The 21,130-nt window shown below is 45.5% G+C and overlaps 1 protein-coding gene across 9 annotated transcripts in view; it reads left to right on the top strand.

Moving 5' to 3' along the window:
- The window catches only part of KIF21A (kinesin family member 21A), an 820,176-nt gene that overhangs the window by 215,797 nt on the left and 583,249 nt on the right, over window positions 1-21,130 (top strand). For all 9 annotated transcript variants that reach the window (XM_078679965.1, XM_078679910.1, XM_078679946.1 and 6 more), the window contains exon 5: window positions 9,798-9,932. In XM_078679965.1, coding sequence (XP_078536091.1) covers window positions 9,798-9,932 — 135 coding nt within the window. The remainder of the gene's footprint in view (window positions 1-9,797; window positions 9,933-21,130) is intronic.

Genomic DNA, 21,130 nt, shown 5'->3' with positions numbered 1-21,130 from the left:
TGGGGCAATGAGTACAGATAAGGTATGACTGACCAGTATACTCACCAGTACATGGCAAGCCATCTTTCAGGGGGTTGGATCGTTCAAATACATACCGTCTCCAGTTATTCATCTGAAAGACCAAGTAGGATATTTTCTCATGTATGTTTAAGAAACTGCCAAAATGGAAAGGTACTTCAGAGTCGTCCCTCTTGATAAAGAAGGAGAGCCCTGAAAGCTGCGGTCTATCTTAGACGCTCTAAATATCTGTACAAGTTCTACTCTTCAGGTCCAAAGATCTAAAAGTGACATTTGGGAGATTATTCTGTTTTATTCAAATTGCGCAACTTCTTTTCTGATGTACCATAAGTGTTGAAGGTTGAGTCAGTATATTCTTTCCTAAATCTGACAAATTAGGGAATTCTCCCCCTCTATATTTCATTTCTAAAGTTCTCAAACTAATGTTTCGTTTTTTGCCAAAAATAGCCAGCCTTTTTTTCTACAATAGTAAGGCAGCTGTGTTTGGCTTGCTTTTATGCATAATGCTCTTGCTTTTGATTAAGAGAATTGCTAAGCCGTTTTGGTCGTCTCCTGCCATTTCACATTATTCAAAAGTACCACGAAAATGTATTTGCTTCTTTCAATATTTTCTTCCCTACATGTACACCTGTTCTCAAGGTATTTCGTTTTCTTTGTATCGCATTTCTTTATTGAATGTCAAAAAGCATACAACTAGTACAGCACCCAGTGCGAATTTAGAACTGTATACATTGGCTCCAGAAAGTGAAATAACTAGGTTACAGGATATAGAAAGAGAAGGAAAGAAAAGGAAAAAGGGGAGAAAAAAGGTATTCCTTTTTTATTGTCTGGTTTCTATTCCTCTGTCTAACCTTGCTGTATAGAATTTATTTGGTCTTTTCTGCCTCCTGAGGGACAGTGACTAGTCTGCCTAGAAAATCCTTCTAATGCAAAAAGATTGTACGGCATGGAAGGAGTAGACAGTGGGCACAATATATGACGAAGCCACTGTCTAGACATGGCATCAAAAACAAAAGAAGATCCAGGGGGTGCAAAGTCCAGAATACGTCTCCTTGAATGACTGTCTTTGGAGACCATCCTTATCCAAGGCCCTCATTGAAACCACACCCAGGACAAAGCCAATGCATAGGGTTTCACAAACACCACAGTCAAAGTATCTATTCCCTGATGAAGCCTTGGCTCGGAGAAAGAAACAGTGTTGAAGAGCCATACCGTAAGGCCGGAACCTCCCTCAAAATGGCCTCAACAGTCTCTGCCACCCACTGTTCCAAAATCCCTTCGAAAAGCATCTTTGGAGCTAGAGATACCTTGTCCTCCAGAGGCGGAGCCTAGAATCTGATATGCGTTACCTCGGCTTTGAGAGCCCACTCAGCTGGCTTCAAAATCAAAATCAACTCTGAAGCAGATCTTGAAGCCAGTCTTGGCCTGGACTCAGAGTGAGCCCCCTTTTAAGGATGACAAAGATGAGCAACCACGTGCAGCTGGTGAGACTTTATATAGACACAGTCTCTGGTGCTCCTAAAATTGGCCCACCACATACCATGAAACAATGCCTTACTTTCAAAGAAGCTGTCTCAGAAGAGCCTTCTGCTTACCCTATAACCAGGAGGAACAAACCTAGCGAATCTGCACCGCCACCTGCATAGTCCATATCCTCAGTTCAGTCTTAACACGCAGACTCGTACCAGGACCCATCTCAAGTCAGTCAGAACCATATGACAACCCACTGCCAATGGATGAGGGAGACCACTCTTGAGATGACTACAGTGACTCAATTTTGAAACTATACCCAGTCAGACCATCCCTGCCCAAAGACACAACTGCATAACGTGATCATCCAACAAGTAGCAGACCAACAACGGTCAAGCTTCTTGTGATTAAAGAGGAGGATGCCGTCCTCATAGAGAAGTGCTCGAAGATAGAGCGATACAGCACACCAGATGTTTGATATATTTTAAGATTAGGGACGACGTGTACTGGACCAAGATACCTCTCAGCGCCCTTGTTGATTGAGACAACTAACCACATATTCACTATGCCCTACTGTTTGGACATTAGTGCTCGACAAGACGCCCAAGTAAGACAAACCGTAGCTAAAATGGTACTCCAAATGTCTTCCAATTGTGTGTGTAAGCCACAGCTTTAGTAACATGGTACTTCTTCAGCATTTAATCAGCACAGCACATGCTCAATATAAAAAATGATTGTTATGACCCCCCCATCCCACAAATCGAGAAATACACACAGAAAAATTTCCTTAGCTCCAAGGTTAATTTGCTTATTGCCTCCTCTTTGGAGAAAAGGAAGCCGGATAGATGTCTCTCACGCTTCTCTATAATAAGTTAGGCTCATCTCGATTTAGTGTTATGAGTCAAGTAACTCTGCCATAGAGTATGAGGAGTTATTGTAGTTGCATGGACCCTTGCCCTGATTCCCAAAAGCAGTAGAGACACTCCTTAGTTGGTGTTTATAATGATTGGTTATGTATAATCAGTATACAAATTGTGTGTATGAATATGATGAAAATTATTATTGTAATATCAGAAGCCATAATTTAAAACAGAGGTCTCCAACCTTTTCTGCAGTAAGGGCTACTAATGCTCAATGAAAATCCTCCCGAGCTACTAATATTATTAGCGTTGTTACAGTTATCACACCAGACAAGAGTTTACCAGCAATGATCATTTCAGTGCTTCAGGCACAGTTGCTTGCAGTAATGTAACAATTCTTTGTCAATGTGGAATGTCTCTACTTAGAGAATACATAACAGCAATAGCTACATTGCCCCTAGAACCAAGTTAATAATACTAGCAATAAGTCTCCTCAACGCGATTTGATTTTTATCACTCAAATATCGGCTTTAAATATATTTTGGAAATTCATCCATTTTTTTGTAAACATCAGCTCATGAGTTCTGAAGATTCACACATTTTCTTCTTCAAATTCATGCTTTCAGTTTTGGTATACATATGTTATTTCAGCCAAGCAAAAGCTTCTAATTTAGTATGCCTGGCTGCACATAGGAGAGCTACTTACAGGTAGCTAGAAAGCTTCTTTTTGGAGAAGTCTGATATAACCCAATATGAATATTCGACAACCCTAACGCATGTTATATTGCCCAATCCTAAAACAAGTAGTATAACCTCTATCTACGCTTATTTCTACATTATCAGCATCCTAATTATGGTTTGCCTGAATGCTTCATATCTTCCCTTTCTACCTTATGCTAAGCCATTTATTATCCCATTATCCCTGCATACCTTTAAGAAGCTTTCAGACCTGCAGTCTGATATAGCAAAACCACTTTTTAGAGGAAAAACACCTAACATTGTTCACTCCACAAAATAGATGACTAGAACATGTCAAACAACTACAAGCTCCAAAATGATTGTTACAATTAAGTGTGTTTTATTTTTCTTACATGTTTGTGCTGTATAATAAGATGAAAGTAGAAAATGTCTTTGCAAAAAGAATTTCGTTTTTTTAATTGGAACAGTTATTTCTGTCTATTAAAAAGTGTTCTACGACCCCAGCTGCAGTTTGACATATCTGAAAGAGACTATTAGTTATTAATTCCTCACCTTAGAATTACCCCCAGGCGTTAGACTGGATCCAGAGAATTTTTCTTCAGCAGTACCCCTACATGTCGGTTGGTGGCGTTAGTCGACTCCGCGTTCGTCGTTCGCATCGTGATCGCCAGAATAACGTTGCAGTATCTATTTAGACGCTGCCACTGCACGCTGACCGCAGACGTCAGTTCTTTATTTTTCCGCGCCAACCAGCATGAATGCAGAGAGAGTGGTACCTCGAGTCACTTTTTGACTCTCTTTTTTCAACTTTTGTCAACATCTTTTCGAGTCATCTGACTCCTGGTGCACAGGGATGTCATCTGGGCGAACTGGCCTCAAGCTTTGTGGCTCCTGCCACAAGCGGATGCTGGTGACGGACCCTGATTTTGTGTGCCTCTGGTGACTGGATCGCGATCACAACCCAAAATCGTGCTCTGACTGCTGGGCCATGGCCCTGAAGTCTTTGTGGGAGCGGTCCCGAAAGATTCTGGAGAAGCACCATCGTTCTTTGCGTTCTCCCCGTCCCGTCGGCTGAAGTGACGCGGGATGTGGAAGGTAGTCGCTCTACTTTGCCCGCGGACCCTGTTGGGTCGACTCTAGCATTCCCGCCCTTCCCGGGAGCCAGATCGACCCCATCCCAACTTTGTAGCTTTTACGAAAGCCGCCACTCCATCTTCGGACAGCACGAATCCGCCGGTGCGCTTTCGGGTCCCGATCGGGCCCCGCAGATTTGGCTGGTGGTTCTAGGCCTTCAATGCCAGCTGCTTCGGCGCTGTAGGGCCTAAAGGGATCCAGCCCTGGATCCGGATTGGTGCCGGTTCACCTAACGACGCCTCCTCCGCAGCCAAATCCATTGGCGACCCCTCCGCCCCCTCCAATGCCAGTCGTGTCCCCAACCGATGTCGACCCTGGTCTACCAATTGATGTGGACACGGAGCCGCAACGGGGTCGACCGATGTCGGTACCGGCGCCGTCGGTACTTTTGCACCCCTGTTCTCCCATGGTGTTCCCTATCACCCTGAGTGTCTATCAGAGGCGGCTGAGGAGGACTGGGAGGGGTCTGTGCACCCTCTGGTAGACCAGTTAGAAGAACTGGACTGGAGAGAGGAGTGTGGTGAGGCCACTGGTCTGGACATCTCTCCAGACCTTGGCATGCTATCTCCCCCTACCGCTGCTGTGGAGGAGGCCTTAGCGCTTCTTACGATGGTGGTCTGGACAAACCTCCTGACCGAGGTTCTTCAACTGGCTGCGGCCTCTTCATAGCTCCTGCAGCCGTTCAATGAGGCCCTCACGGACATCCCTTTGGGCACTTGGTCGAAGACTAACACAGGGGCCCCTGTGGATAGGATGGTTGCCTGACGCCACCACCCGACCCCGGGCAACACAGTTTTCTTCTCCCAACACTGACCCCCGAGAGCTTGGTGGTCTAAGCCTAAACTTCCAAGGCCGCATTTCCTACCACTCCACCTGATAGTGAATCCAAGAAGCTGGGACCATCTTGGGAAGAAAATGTTTTCTTTCTCCAGCTTAGGACTGCGGTCAGTGAACACTGCATGTCTCTTGGGCCGTTACTCCCATTCTGTGTGGAGCCCGGTCGCGATGGTGATGCCACAGTGCCTGGAGGAGGCCCGGGCCTTGCTCTCTCGTGCAGTTGCCGAAGGGAAAGATGCAGCGAAGTTCCACATACGATGTGAACTGGACACCGCTGACACGCTGGGGAGGAAGATTTCTACATTGGTAGCCATGAGACGCTATGCCTGGCTGAGGTGCACTGGCTTTTCCGGTGATGTCGAAACTACACTTTTGAACAAGCCCTTTGATGGCTGTTGCTTGTTTGGCGACAAAGCAGACAACGCGCTCGAGCGTTTTAAGGACTCTAAGGCTACAGCCAGGTCCTAGGGCCTTGCTTCAATCTCTCGCCCCGCGCAGTCTGCTTTATGCCCCTTTCGTGGCTACAGAAGGGGTGCCACGCCACGTTCCGCCCAAAGCCACAGGCCTGCGCAAGCTGTCCAGCCTCTGTGTGGCCAGGGTCGTGGGACCCACCGTCGTGGGTCTGGGGGCCAGCGTGCAGGCCAGTCCACTCTGCAGCAGCCACCAAGCCCTCCTAGTACGACCTTTCAGGCCCACCTTTCTCCAGTGTGCGTCAGGGTCCACCATCATCTCCCACACTGGCTCAACATCGCGTAGGACAGGTGGGTTTTGCAGATAGTCCTAAGGGGCTACTCCCTCCCCTTCGAGACTACCCCTCCATCCCTGCCACCTCAATTCCATTGACTGTCGGTGGATCACTTGGCCCCTCTCCGCCAGGAAGTGACGGTTCTCTTGGCCAAGGGAGCCATTGAGCGAGTTCCTGCCCCAGAAGTAGGTCGCGGTTGTTTTTCCCACTACTTACTGGTTCCCAAGAAGGACAAGGGCCTGCGTCCTATCTTGGATCTCAGGAACGTCAACCGCTTCCTCCGGAAGAAGAAGTTAAAAATGTTGACATTGGCTCAGGTCCTGTCTGCCCTGGACCCTGGAGACTGGATGGTAGTGTTGGACTTGCAGGACGCCTATTTTCACATCCCCGTCCTGCTGGCCCACAGGTGTTAACTACGGTTCACGGTAGGCCGCGAGCAGTTTGTTTACCGTGCTCCCCTTGGCCTTACCAGTGCCCCTCGGGTCCTCACGAAAGTGATGGTGGTGGTCGCAGCTCATGTGTGCAGACCAGGGGTTCCAATCTTCCCCTATCTCGACGACTGGCTGTTGAAGGCGGGCTCCCCCCAGGCCATTGTCTCTCATCTCCAGACTACTGCCGACCACCTGCATTTGCTGGGATTCACCATCAATGTGCCAAAGTCGCATCGGATTCCCTCTCAGAAGCTCCTTTTCATCGGAGTGGTTCTGGATACAGCGCAGATTCGGGCTTATCCTCCCGAGCAGCGATTCCGGGATATTCAGGCTATGATTCAGATTTTTTTTTCAGCCTCTATCCCGGGTTTCGGTCAGAAGGACTCCTGAAGCTACTGAGCCTCATGGCCTCCTGCATCCTGCTGTAGGACTATGTCAGGTGGCATGTGCGGGCTCTCCAGTGGAACCTGAAGTTCCAGTGGGCACAGCATCAGGGAAATCTATCTGACTGCGTCCAGATCTCGGTGGGCACTGCACACCAATTGCAGTGGTGGCTAACAAACCAAGATTGGATCAATGGCAGATCCCTCTTTCTTCCCCAACCAGAGATCACAGTGGTGACAGATGCATCACTTCTGGGGTTGGGCGGCCACATGGGGGAGACGGAGATCAGAGGCCTCTGGTCTCCGGCGGAGACGGGGCTCCACATCAACCTGCTGGAGCTCCGGGCGATCTGTCTTGCACTGAAAGCATTCCTTCCTTCTATCAAAGGGAGAGTAGTGCAGGTGTTCATGGACAACACCAGCACCATGTGGTAATCCAACAAGCAGGGCGGGTGGGGTCTTGGACACTATGTCAAGAGGCTCTCTGCCTCTGGACTTGGCTGGAACATCCGGGCATGTCCCTGGGGTTCAACACCTGGCAGGTTCCCTGAACACCAGGGCAGATTAATTCAGCCGCCAGTGCATGATGGATCATGATGGCGTCTTCACTCGGAGGTGGTGCAAGGTCTCTTTCAGCAGTGGGGAGAGCCTTGGTTAGATCTGTTCGCCACCGAAGAGAACGAGCAATGTCAGCAGTGCTGCTCGTTGGAATTTCCAAGGTGGCACCCGTTAGCCAACTCTTTTTGTCGCGAGTGGAGCGGCGGTCTTCTATATGCCTTCTCGCCTATAACCCTTCTACCCAGAGTGCTGAAGAAGATCAAGCACGACCGGGCCCAAGTCGTTCTTGTGGCTCCAGATTGGGCACAAAGAGTCTGGTATCCCGAGATCTTGCACATGGCCATCGATCCTCTGATCAGGCTGCCCCTTCAGGAGGATCTTCTGTCGCAGCAGCAGGGGACGGTCCTCCACCCAAATTTGTCCAGCCTTCACCTCCTTGCTTGGAGATTGAGCGGCAACAATTGACAGCTTTCGACCTTCCTCCCGAAGTCTGGAACATTATCTTGGCAGCCAGGCGTCCCTCCACGAAAACGGTATATGCCTGTAGATGGAACAAATTTGTGGCATGTTGTGCAGCAAAGGCTGTGGATCCCCTTCCTTCCACCCTTCCAGAGGTTCTCCTCTTCATTCTTTCCTTGGCCCAGCAGGTCTCTGTTCTGAGCACTCTAAGGGGCTATCTTTCAGCCATTCATGCCTTTCTTTGCCTTCCAGATCAACAGTCTCTTTTTCAAGTACCCTATTGAAAATCGCTTCCTTAAGGGCATTACTCACTTGTTTACTCCTATTCCTTTTGTAATGCCCCATTGGGACTTGAACCTGGTTCTGACATTATGTGCGCTCCTTTCGGGCCGCTACATAACTGTCCTCTCGGGCTTTCGACACTCAAAACTGCCTTTTTTTGTTGCCATCATCTCTGCTCGCAGGGTGAGTGAGCTTCAGGCCCTTTCTTCCAAACCTCCTTTCCTGGCTGTTCATCCTGATAAGGTTGTCCTTCGCACTAGGCCTTCTTTCCTTCCCAAAGTGGTTACTTCCTTCCACATAGGACAGACCATCACTTTGCCTACCTTCTTTCCGCCCAGCATCCTTCTCAAGAGGAGGAGGAGAGGCTCCATCGTCTGGATCCAAAACGTGCACTTTCATTCTATCTGGATCGCAACAAAACAATTCCGGGTGGATGTCCAGCTCTTTGTTGGCTAAGTGGGTGCCAAAAAAAGCCGGGCCGTGCAGAAACGGACCATCTCTTGATGGGTCGTTTTTTGCATCAAAATCTGTCATTTCTTAGCGAAGAAGGAACCTCCGGTAGGGCTGCACACCCATTCCAGCAGGGCGACAGCAGCCAGTACTACTTTGGGACGTGGTATCCTTCTTCATGACATCTGCCAGGCAGCCACTTAAGCTTCGTTGCACATGCTCACCAAAATGTCCTGCTTGAACAAGCCTAGTCTGGAGAGACCTTCAGTTCTCCAGGTATTGCTGGGGTATCTATTCTAAGGTGAGGAATCCATAACTAATAGTCTTCTGTTACTATATATCTGGAAGAGACCTATATTAGTATGGATTCCTCACCTCCCCACCCATCCTCCTTATTCTGCAAACTGACTTCTAGGGTAAGGGACTCCACTGGTGCACAAAACAGTGTCTTGCATGGCTCTGCGCTTCTGGCGCAGAATGCCCTGTAAAGAACTGATGTCAGCGCGCAGGGGTGGCGTCTAAGTAGATGCCGTGACGTCATTCCGGCGATCACGAAGCTAATGACGAACGCGGAGTCGACCAATGCCACCTACTGACGTGCAGGGGTACTGCTGAGTTCTCCGCATCTAGTCTGACGCCTGGGGGTAATTCTAAGGAGGGAATCCATACCTAATATGTGTGTCTTACAGGTATATCATTACCGAAGGTAAATAACTTGTTCCTTCTGTATTCTCAATTTATTGAAGATAACACATGATGGAAAATTAGAGTAGAACGTAAGTAACTTTTTTTCTTGTCTATTTTATAAATAATGGAAGAAGGCTATTTGTCTTTATGGGATTAATGTGCCTCAATTTTATTGTTTGCCCTAATGAATTTTCCCAGTAGATTTAACATACTCTGAGGCTGCTTTGGAAGATGAAGACTGGTGTCTCGCTGTCAGTGATTCTTCTACAGTTAAGGGAATGAATTTAACATTTTAATTTAGGTCTAGAATAGAAAAAACAACTAGAGCTCTGAAGAAAGAAATGTATTGTACAAATAATGTAGGATAAAGCCCATGTGCCACTAGACTCTGGGGTAGCAGGATATTTGAAGTTTTTGAAGGCAATTTAACAGTCCCTAATCCCTGCCCTCATCTCAGATTGTAGATTTTAAACCCACATTGTATTGGACTAGCAATGGAAAAGTTTATTCTCTTTGAAGATAGCACATTTTAAACATTTTGCTCTCCTCTGTTCATCATAAGTTATTTGGCGATATTGAAAAACCAGTTGTTATATTTCCATGACACCAGTTCATTTGTCCTTTGCCATTGTAAGAAATGCATGTGCATGGAGTAAGTGTTTCGATTTAATTTAAATATGAATTAGTGTTGTGAGATGTTTAAATTATTTAAATTACATAATAACAAGTTACATTTTTCAATAAATATCACATTTTGGCCCTGTATATTTTTGTCTTTTTACAGATGATGCAGTGTTTGAAGTTGGGTGCATTATCCCGAACCACTGCAAGCACGCAAATGAATGTTCAGAGTTCTCGGTCTCATGCCATATTCACCATCCACTTATGTCAAACCCGGTTGTGCCCCAGACTAGACAATGTATGTATTTCAGCATATTATTCATTTACTCTACATAATTTGCAAAGTAAGCATGAGTGATTTTCAATTGTTGTAGATAAAGATTGGGAAGACTGGATCCGTTTTGAGTACCTCTCGGCTTCTGATAAGGCCAGTGCTTTGTCTAAACTCAAATGAGGGTGCTCTCTAGGGCTAAGAGGCTACTAATGACTTCTGAGGGAAGGTATTGAAGATATCCCCTGATACAAATATAAAAAAGGTGATTTCGCAAATGTGTTCACGAAAGCCTTACACACTGTATGTTTTAGATATTAAATATAGATGCTAACACAGAACTTCGAGAAATACTTATTGAACAGTACTCGAGTTCCCTACTGGGAAACTAGAGGAGATTGGTGCACCAAACTTTGCATAAATTATTAAAATAAGATGTATACTTGTATAATTCAGCAGTTTATTGTACTGTTCATTTGCATAGCAGAAACATAATGAAACACTGTTTCCTTTCTAAATTGTGCACAAGTAACAATAACCACCATAGTCTGTTATCTTTATACATCTACGCTGATGATGATAGCACCAATGAAGTTACGGTTAGGTCAGAGTTTCCATAGGAAAGGCTTTTCTTTTGTTTTTACTTAATAACTTTGGTGCTCTTTGTCGATTCTGCATCAAACTTTCCAAATAAAGTTCTGCTGCATTTGGAGCACTCAAACCCCTGAGTGGTGCACTGTGTGCTTATGTGGATGAGGGGGCTGTGTGTAAAAATGTTCCTCTCTGGGACGCCCTCTGCATCACTGTACTTTTGCTGCCATTGAAGCACTCAAATCCCTGAGAGTGGCCCTGGGTGTTTATGTGTATGAGACGTGGTGTGGCTAAACCTAGAGCTGCTTGGGATGCCCTCTGCTTCACTATGCTTTGAGTGGTGTTGGAGCAGACAAACCCTGGAATGTGGGCCCTGGTTGCTTGCGTGGGTAAATGTGTGTGTGTGTGTAAACCTTGTCCTGCATGGGACGCCCTCCTCCTCGCTGTACTTTCACTGCCATTGAAGTACTGAAACTGAGTGTTGCTATGAGGTGCTTATGGGGGATTGGGGATGTGCGTTAATCTGTACCTGCGTTAGATGCCCTCTGCCTCAATGTACTCCTGCTGCTGTTATGGCCATCACACTCCTGAGTGTGACCTGGGTGCTCATGTGGGTGAGACGCGGTCCGCATGCATGGCTGCTGTTGGAGCGCTCAAACCACCGAGTGTGGCCTTCGGCATCATCCGCATCACTGTTCCCTTGACTCCTCAGTGTTTGGTGTGTTGAAATCTTCAGACCTAATCCAACCAATCTCATTGCATCAAGAGATCGAAAATGTGATTTGACAAGATTGACGCTAGCTAATATATATATACAAAAGTGTTAACCATTTAACCACATCGATGCTGATGACAAGCTCAGCTCGTCATGAGGTACACCTCTCGTACGCTCATGACGAGCTCACCGCGGGTTTTTAAAATCTTCAGCGCACAGCGGGAAAATGCGCCGCACCGATGCGGTTAAATGGCACCATCACAGTTTTTTTTAAAATGGCAAAATATAAAAAAAAAATACTGGTCAGTTTCATAGCATACTAAAAACATGAACAGTATGTCAGGATTGACTAGTCTCTAAAATTGGCCAGTCAGAGCTTATTTAGAGATCAATGGTTCAGGTATCCATAATTTGTTGACCTCTTTATGCTCACCCAGCGCCTGTCTTTAAAAGCTTATTTCTATACAGCAGCATCCCAGATTTACACCAAATCGCTATAGTCACAAAAAAGCACGTTAATGGAGTAAACAAAGTTCTAACTTTTTGCCAGATTTGATGTAATTCCATTTAGCCATTCTTTTCAGTATAGTAGAGCAAAGTTTCCTGCATGAATTAGCATAGGAAATTGCAATTTCGGGACCACTGCCTCCCAACTTTATTCTTCTTTACTACCTCTTGATAGATCATTGTGAATCTTTAGATAAAGGAGCGAAGGTGTTTTTTTTATTGGATAGTTTAGTGCAGATTTGCCCAACGTTGCTGAAGTGGTTGGGGAAACAAAAAAAACACCCTCATGCACCGGCGAGCAATGTGTTGTCAACTCACTAGCCAAACGACATTAACTATACTCGCCACTCTATCATACCGTGTTCTCATGTTGTTATGAAAGCTGTGATTTCACTTACTATGCTTGATGTATTATGAAAGGGTATAAGCAGTGCATCATTAAGGCGCGAGTTATAGTTAATGTAGTGTGGCTAGCGAGTTGACAATACTGTGTTTGGAGGTATGCGAGTTATAATAATTTGAAGGTGGTGTGTAAATTATAAAATTAAGGTAGAGCAATAACTTTAGAATGTGCAGTGTTTGTCTAGTTTAAGTTTGGTTTGTATAGAAAAAGAAAGTTTTCCTATCTTTGTTTTAACCTTTGACTATATATATTTTTTCAATGAATTTCATTGGTTTTTATTTTTAATAAGTGTTTCAAATCGTACAGTGTAGTGTCGTTGAGTGGAGTGGCATACAGTGGAGTGGGGTAGAGTGGAATAGCGTGGAGTGGTGTGGAGTGTCTTGGCTTGGCATAGAATGGAGTGACGTAGAGCAGACCAGCATATTATTATTATTATTATTATTATTAAATCGGTTTTGTACAGCGCACAGTTACCCTGGAGCATCCCTGCGCTTTGCCATAGAGTGGAGTGGCGTGGAGTGGCATAGTGTGGAATGGCGTTGAGTGCGTGCAGTGGTGTGGAGTCGAATGTTGTACAGTGGAGTGGCATAGAGTAGAATACCGTACAGTGGAGCGGTGAAGAGTCGAGTGGTGTACTGTGGAATAGTGAAGAGTGGAGTGGGTACCGTGGAGTGATATAGAATTGAGTGGTGTAGAGTACTACGGCGTAAAGAGGAGTGGCATAGAATGGAATCGCGTAGAGTGCTGTGAAGTGGCATACAGTGGTATAGCGCACAGTGGAGTGGCGTACAGTAGAGCAGAGTAAAGTAGAGTGGAGGTGAGAGGAGTGGCATAGAATCAACGTGGAGTAGAGTGTGTACACTGGGATGGGTTAGAGTGCAGTGGCATAGATTGGTGTGGCGTACACGAGAATAGTGTATAGAGTTGATTGGTGGATTGTGGACTAGCGTACAGTGGAGTGGCATACAGTTGAATATCATACCTTTGAGTGGAGTTGTGTAGAATGGAATAGCGTATAGTGGAATGTGGAGTAGTAGTGTGTAGTTTAAAGAGACGTATCGTGAAAGTGACTGAACGGATGTAGATGAAATTTGGCAGGAATATAGTTTGTGGGTTGGAAAGGGTAATCCTTGATATTGGCTCTAAACTGATTTAGTAGTATTAAAGTTATAAGTGACAAAACACTTAATTATATATTGTGTTGCAGTATACTGCAGTAACTTTGCGATATACTGTGGTACAGGCCTATCACAATGCAGTATATCATTGGCTAATGGCTGCCTGTACAAAAGTAAAAGGCAGCAATGCAGTTTTCACCACACTTTGGCTGTGTTCTGGGTTAGAGATTTAGATATAGATATGTATTAGTTTTTTTTATTGTTGCTCCCTACCTATTTCCACTTTATGAAAGTGGTAATAGATAGGAAGATGTGTGTGTGTGTGTGTGTGTGTGTGTGTATATATATATATATATATATATATTTTTTTTGCGTGACAACCAGTATCGCGCTGCTAGAGGCCCCCGCACCACAAGCTGGCCCCGGTCACGCTGGTATTTCTGCTTCTGTGGCAGTTTCTACACCCAGGTGATTGGGAGGACTGGGGCCCACCTTTGGACTCGGCAAGCGACGAAGCAGTGTTGGAGTGATTCTACCCCACGCCGGGCTCGCTGGATTTCCGGACCTGCCCTGCCAACTTAAATGCCGGGACCTTATGGTTGGTGCGGTTTGGGGAGATGAGGGGGTGCCAGCTGTGTTATTTCTAAGGTGACATTGGCCCGTTAAACTTTTACCACCCCCGTGATTGCACCAGTTCAGCCCACAGCATTCTGGGACTTGAAGTATCGACGCATTGGGCGTCCTATATTTTTCAAATAACTTACAGCCACTAAGACCTTCCGTTGTTCGGGGGGCGCAGTCTACTTTTCACCCAGCAGGAGGGGAAGCGGTATTTATACCGGTGAACATTTGCCAGCATCCTGCTGTAACCATCTGGCGCTGACGAGGCTAAACATGCCGAAATGCATCCGCCCTGATTTTGGTTTGGCATTAAAGGTACCTCCTCTGTCTCCCCGCCTGTGGCCTCTTCTGCTTACAAAACTGAACGCAGCTGTAAAATAAAACGCTGTTGAAAAGTATCCCGAGTGGAGTGCCGTCATTTTCGAAATTCGAACTTGTGTGAATAGAGAAACGGGACACTGCCTTGATCCCGCTGATGGCACCAGCTCCTGAGTGCTCCCCCTGCGACGAGGCAAGTTGCGAGGTTATATATATATATATATATATATATATATATATATATATATATATATATATATATACACACACACACAAAATGAAACGCTCCTTCTGGCAACCCTTCGCCTTCAATAGGGGTGGCTCGTTTCCGGCGGAGCCACCGGCACAATATCCCTCCAAAACGGCGATCCTTTACGAGCACTCGGGCATCACTCAAGAAACACAGTCCACGCAAAAGTCCAAGAAAGTTAGGTTTATTCCTTCATAAACCGAACGTGACGCGTTTCGCGCTCCACGGAGCGCTTGATCACACACTTTGTCACCCATAGGGCAAACAATTTAACATCCTGGAATTAGACATGGAAAGCGGACCAGACACTCTAATGTTCCGCCATATTGGATTATTCATGAATTCATACAATAAACATAATGGTATCGAGTCAAACCATAATAATGTTTACTTCTTGTGTTTTTTAACAATATATCTAAGTATTTATAATTCATGATTCTGTTTTATATAAATAAAATTATTTCTGTATTTTCGTTTTTTATTGATACTTTCGCTGGTCCTGCCTATGCCTGAATTCATTTGAAATTATATCACAGGTTCATTATATAAGTCAACTATTGGGTTTGTAGTTCCCGTAAATTATTTTTGAGGGTTTGCAGATCGCTGCTCTCGCGTGTAAACGTCATAACGTAAATCACGCGGATTGCGTATCTACGAATTGCGTTGCCAGGTAACCACAGTAACCACTTGCCAACCACTGATATTATTTTTCGGCAGTGCCGCTTTGTTAATGTAGTTATTGACCCCAACGGAAGACCATTAAAACTTCAAGGGGAGAGGGTACAGCCCATCACAATCCTTGTTAGTGGACTTATTACCCGTATAAATTATCAAGCAACTTATTTTTACTGGATGTTTGTCTCGTACCAACTATAGTAACAGATAAATTCAATCTAAACTGGGAACATTTGATGTCAAATTACATATTGATCTCTAGTTAGTGAGATATTGAACCTGCTTCTCAATGATCATAATAATTCAGGCATTATATGTGAACCTCTCAGGACAAAATTATAAATGTGACAACCACAAAAAACAGTGCATAACTAATTCATTAATTAAAATCTGGTATTTTCGTTTTCGATGGTAGAAGATGACCACAGTGTAAGGATTAGGGTACTTGTGTCGTAGGCCAGAGACACCATCCCTCCCTTTACATCTGCGGAATAGAAAAGAAAAGAAGAATGCAATTAGAACAGACTTAGAGAAAGAAGAAAACCTATAGATCTCATATGACACTTGAATCATACATTTCTGTTAGATACATTTATACGCAACGTTATTATTCTTGTAGGTGCACATTATATTCTTCATCAATATTGTGACCTATATATATATACTCAGAAGAACTACTTTTCGCCTCCCACCGATGTATTTTCATGAAAGCAGACGCGGACCCGTAATTGCGTGCTTAGAGTTGCATTTTAATGTCGGCCATTACGCGTTTCAGTCCGCAGCGGACCTTGATCACATGACAACGCTGTAAGTATCGATAGACCATTTAAAGTGCTACACGTTGACACGTGATTAATGATGTGCAATTGAACTGAAAGAAATATTCACAGGTTTTCATTACAAGGGTCAAACCTTAATTTTGTCCATCGGGGAAAGAAAACAATTACCATCTATTTTTTACGTACACCTGCAGATAGGGAATCAAAATGCATGGAGCAATCGGCAAAGAAGGTGTTCTCGTCAGGGAGTATGGTCCTCAAGCCAATGAATGGCACATGCATTTTGGGTCGCTACAGCCATGCCCTCATGGACTCAGCCAGGGAGGTGGTCCCAAAATTTCCCAAGGAGGTACAAGGGCATTTATCAGAGGATTTGTTGGATGCCCAAGACGCTGCTCGCCAGGTGATAGTCTGGTCTGGACACAGCTGATTCAGTAGCCAGGGCGATGGGATGGTCTGTGGCTACTAGGAGACACGCTTGGTTGCGTGAGTCAGGGTTCTCCCCTGATGTCCAAGCTACTTTACTGGATCTGCCATTCGATGGATCTCGCCTGTTTGAGGCTTAAGCTGATTTGGCGCTGCAGTGCTTTAAAAACAACTCCTTGAAGAAATCATCCCTGAGATCGGCAAACCACTGTTTGCGTTGAAAAAAAAAATGAGTATTGGACAACAAATTGCTCCGACTAGAAGCATTACAAAAAAGGAAACACAGAGTACACTCTTCAATATGGGACCAGTGAAAGGACATCACAAGTGTGGTACATGTTCGGTATGCAGCCTCACGGTTGAAGGCACCCACTTCACGGACGGCAAAAAACATTGGCGACATGAAGACTTTACGAATTGTAAGACCAAATATGCAATATACGCCATCACATGCCCCTGCGGTAAAGTCTATATTGGCAAAACCACCCAGGAAGTGCGCCAACGCATAATTCAACACAGATCAAGAATAAATAACAAAGTACTGACAGCACCTCTGGTGTCCCATTTTATGAAGAAGGCACACTCGGTCAATGACCTCAAATGGACAATTCTTGCAAGTATAAAAAATACTCCTGGAGCGGGTGGAGACCCTGATGTACGATTGGCACAAAAAGAGGCTTACCTCATCTTGAAATTCAACACTGCCATGGATGGATTGAACGATCTGAATGAATTTAGTAACCTGTAACTGTCTGTATGCCCGCCACGTGCACCTGCTGCCGCTCGTCGCTGTTCGTGTGACGATGTGACACCACATTTTTATGTGGTCTAGTTAAAAGAATTCTCTGTCACCAGATATATGCGCTAACAGATCCACCCTTGCCCCCAACAAATGCCCCCTTTATTGTAAAAAACTCCTTGTCACTTGCGAGAGAAGATATGAAAACTACGTCTCCCACGATACACCGCGCTGAGCGCGGGCTTAAATACCATTAGACACGCCCCTTTCAATCACTAGCGGTCTGTTCACATGGAGTCGGGTGCCGGAATTTAACTCTTCGGAATTGACACAGAGAAGTAAGGTTATATGCACTGCTGATGCAGTTTTATACTAAAAAGCGGAATGTGACGCTTTACTAAAACGCTCGTCTTGTGTCTCAACAGCGCACAAGTCCAGGCGGCGGCCGCCGCTTGAACAAGCGTCTATGAAGGGACTTATGCCCGTATAACGAAGGTAGGATCCTATATTGTATAAACCCCATTCACCATTCTCATACATTCAATGAGGTTTATTAACAGGAATCCCCCGTTTTTTTAGCTTTCCTGATCTGCACACTGCACAATCGACGTGTGTCGGCACCCCTCCCAGTGATCGTTTTTGGCGCACTATTGAGGTATGTCTTGGATGTTGTAGTCCACTCGTTACATATGAGAGGCATTGTGGAGGCATGACTCTAATTTGGATCTTTGAACCTTTTTTTGATTGCAGGGAGTGATCCAAAACCCCCAGCCAATAAGGTACCCTTTGAACTTTTAAGTGTGTGAGTCCTAGCGAGAAGCTTACACTGATTAGCCCGTCTCTGACATAGTTTTTGTAATTATTTTATAGTGACAACGACCCCCCAATCCATGTCCTGAGGAGAACCCGTTTAACCCCTTCGAAGCTCATGACGAGCTGGGCTCGTCATGCAGTAGCCTCCTGCTACGCTCATGACGAGCCCAGCTCGTCATGAGAAAGGGCATCTGCAGATTTCCAGCACAGGGGAAAAATCCCCATAGCGTTCAAGGTGTTAATACACTTGGGTTCGAAACGCGTCGACGTCCTTCCCTGCAAAATACCAATGTTTTAAGGCTCGATAGGAATGTAATTAATACATGTGGGAACTGCAGAATTGCTTCCGTGTAATTCCTATTCGTTGTAGCACTTGGTGATAAATGCACTGTGTATCTTTTTGCAGATGATAAACAAGTAGGCCAGTGTTCCATTCTGTCAGACCACTTGTTTGTTCCATATCTAGGATTGGTGCCTCATAGATCACTCAATTCGAGGCATAGTACAGTTGTCTATGAAATGTATATTGTTTTGGATTTCATTGGTTGAAACCTCCATTGATTTGTATTGTTGTCTTCATTTATGGAATGTATCGTTTGTAAAATTCGTTAAATGTTATGTTGTGTCTTTTGACGCTATAAAGAAAACTTTTTTCTAATCTTTTTATAAAATAAAAAAGTAATTTCAGACACATGTCTGTTCAACCTGGTAATTCATTGTACTAGGCACTGCATCAGTATCTCAACTCAAGCTGTCCGGCCACTTTGTTTGTTTACTTTAAAAACAATAAAGCCACAGCAAGGTCATTGTGACTTCAGACTCAGCCCAGGGGCTTTGGACAGTTCCGCAAGTTTCTTGGCTTTGGGAGAAGCTTGTCCTTTTGTGCCAGGCACCAGCAGCAGCAGCAGGTGACTCCCTTGTACAGATCCTGTAGGAGAAAGGGCAGAATTCGTCTGTGGGGTTCTGCGTGAGAACAGGTCTCCTCCTCCTATTCTGCCCCTCCAACTGGTGTGGCAGGGAAGCAGCTCTAGCTCCACCATCCTAGAGCAAACTTGTCCCGTGGAAGGACTGGTGTCCCATTTTCTACAGCATTGGAGGTCTGCTACTACAGATCTCCAGGTGTTGAACATAGCTGAGAATGGGTATGCCCTAGTCTTCTGGGAGTTCCTCCCTCCCTTCCCTCAAAGTCAGGGCTTGTGCTCAGAAGAGCACCTTCTGCTTCTCCAGCAGGAGGTTCTGTCATTGCAACAAAAAAGGTTTGATTGAGGTGGTTCTGAGCTAGAAAGGGGTCAAGGATGCTATTCCCGGTACTTCCTGATTCCCAAAAAGAATGGCTGTTTGATGCCGATCCTCGCCCTCAGGCTTTAGAATTTTTACCTCAAACAGGAGAAATTTTAAATGTTGACCAAGGTTCAGGTTCTTCTGTGCTGCAGAAGGAATACTGGATGGTATCGAACGATTTACAGGATGCATATTTTCACATTCCCATCCTGAAGTTGCATCGGAAGTATCTCAGTTTTACTGTAGGGGCTCATCACTACCGGTTTGCTGTCCTTCTGTTTGGCCTTACTTCCGCATCTCGGGTCTTCACAAAGGTGATGGCAGTGGTGGCAGCACATCTCAGAATGTTGGGGATTCTGGTTTTCCCCTATCTGGACGGCTGGCTGCTCAAAGCTAAGTCGTCAGAGATGGTGTTACATAATTTGCAATTAACAACACAGCTGTTGTTCAACTTGGGGTTTTTGATAAATATACCCAATTCTTACCTGGGGCCCTCTCAGCTCAACCTGTTCATAGGGGTGGTACCGGACTCTACTGTAAGTCATGCCTTCCCGCCTCTACAGAGGATTCAAGACATCCAGGCTATGATTCCACTTTTTCAGAATAGAGCAGCTGTTCTAGTCCTGACGGTCTTGCGCCTGTTTGGTCTGTTCGCCTGTTCGGTCTGTTCGCTTCCTGCATACTGTTAGTCAACCATGCACACTGGCAAATGAGGACCCTCCAGGGGTGCCTCTGCAGACAGTGGTCGCAACAGAGATCTCGAAGAGGTGGTCAGAATCTCCAGAGAGACTGCTGTGGAGCATTTATGGTTGAGTGTTCCAGGCAACCTCTCTTAAGGGAAGTCGTTTCAACCTCCTTCTCCGGTGGCCACAGTGATAACGGATGCCTCCACTCTAGGGTGGGAAGCCCATTTGGGGGATCTGGAGGTCAAAGGCCTTTGGTCTCCAGAGGAAATATTGTTTCACGTAAAGCTTCTGGAATTGCGGGCGATAAGTTTGGCTCTCAAGACCTTCCTTCCCTCCCTTCATGGTCAGTTGGTTCAGGTCCTAAGGAGAACACTACCGCGATATGGTACATCAACAAACAGAGAGGAGTAGGGTTGTATCTTCTTTGCAGAGAGTTCTGCGACTCAAGCCTTAGACTCAGGACCATCCGGTTTGCATGATCGCAAATTATCTGGCCGGAGAACTGAATGTGCGTGCGGACAGTCTGTCTGCAGTATTCGCCGATCACGAGTGGCATCTCCATCTGGAGGTGGTCCGTCACATTTTCGACATGTAGTTTTTTTTTCAGTTGGACTTGTTTGCCACTCACGAGAATGTCGTTCTACAGTCTCCAGTACCCAATTCGGTGAGTGTTGGGGGACTTGTTTCAGTTAGATTGGGGCTCACAGCTTCTTTACGGGTTTCCTCCCATACCCTTTATTCCTCCAGTTCTGAGGAAGATTCCCCAAGACCTGGCCCAAGTCATATTGATCGCCTCAGATTGGCCGCGAAGGGTGTGGTACACAGACCTCTTTACCTCTCATTGCACCCTCCCCTCCATCTCCCTCTCAGGGCAGACTTCCTCTTGCAGCCGCAGGGTCAGGTTCTACACCCCCACCTCCAGAGCCTGCACCTTCGTGCTTAGAGATTGAATGGGGGCAACCTGAGCTTTTTCCCTCTCCCACCGGATGTGGTGGATGTTATATTATCGGCCAGAAGACACTCCACCAAATCTGGCGTTTCTGGTAGGTGGGCCAGGTTTGTTAAATGGTGTTGAGAGAGATCGATTGATCCTTTGCAGGCCCTTTTGTGTGATGTTCTGAGTTTCTCTCTTACCCTGCACAAAAGTATTATGCAGTAGCTACTTTTAAGGTCTACCCGTCTGCCTTGTCGGCTTTTCTCTGTTTACCATATTAACCATTGTTTAAATATCCCATAGTTATGAGATTCATTAGGGTCTCACAAATAGGTATCTTCCCACTGCTTTTATCATGCCTCAGTGGGA

The sequence above is a fragment of the Lissotriton helveticus genome, chromosome 1_1, assembly GCF_964261635.1.
Source record: "Lissotriton helveticus chromosome 1_1, aLisHel1.1, whole genome shotgun sequence".
NCBI lineage: Eukaryota > Metazoa > Chordata > Amphibia > Caudata > Salamandridae > Lissotriton > Lissotriton helveticus.
This window is presented reverse-complemented; position numbering and strand designations above follow the sequence as displayed.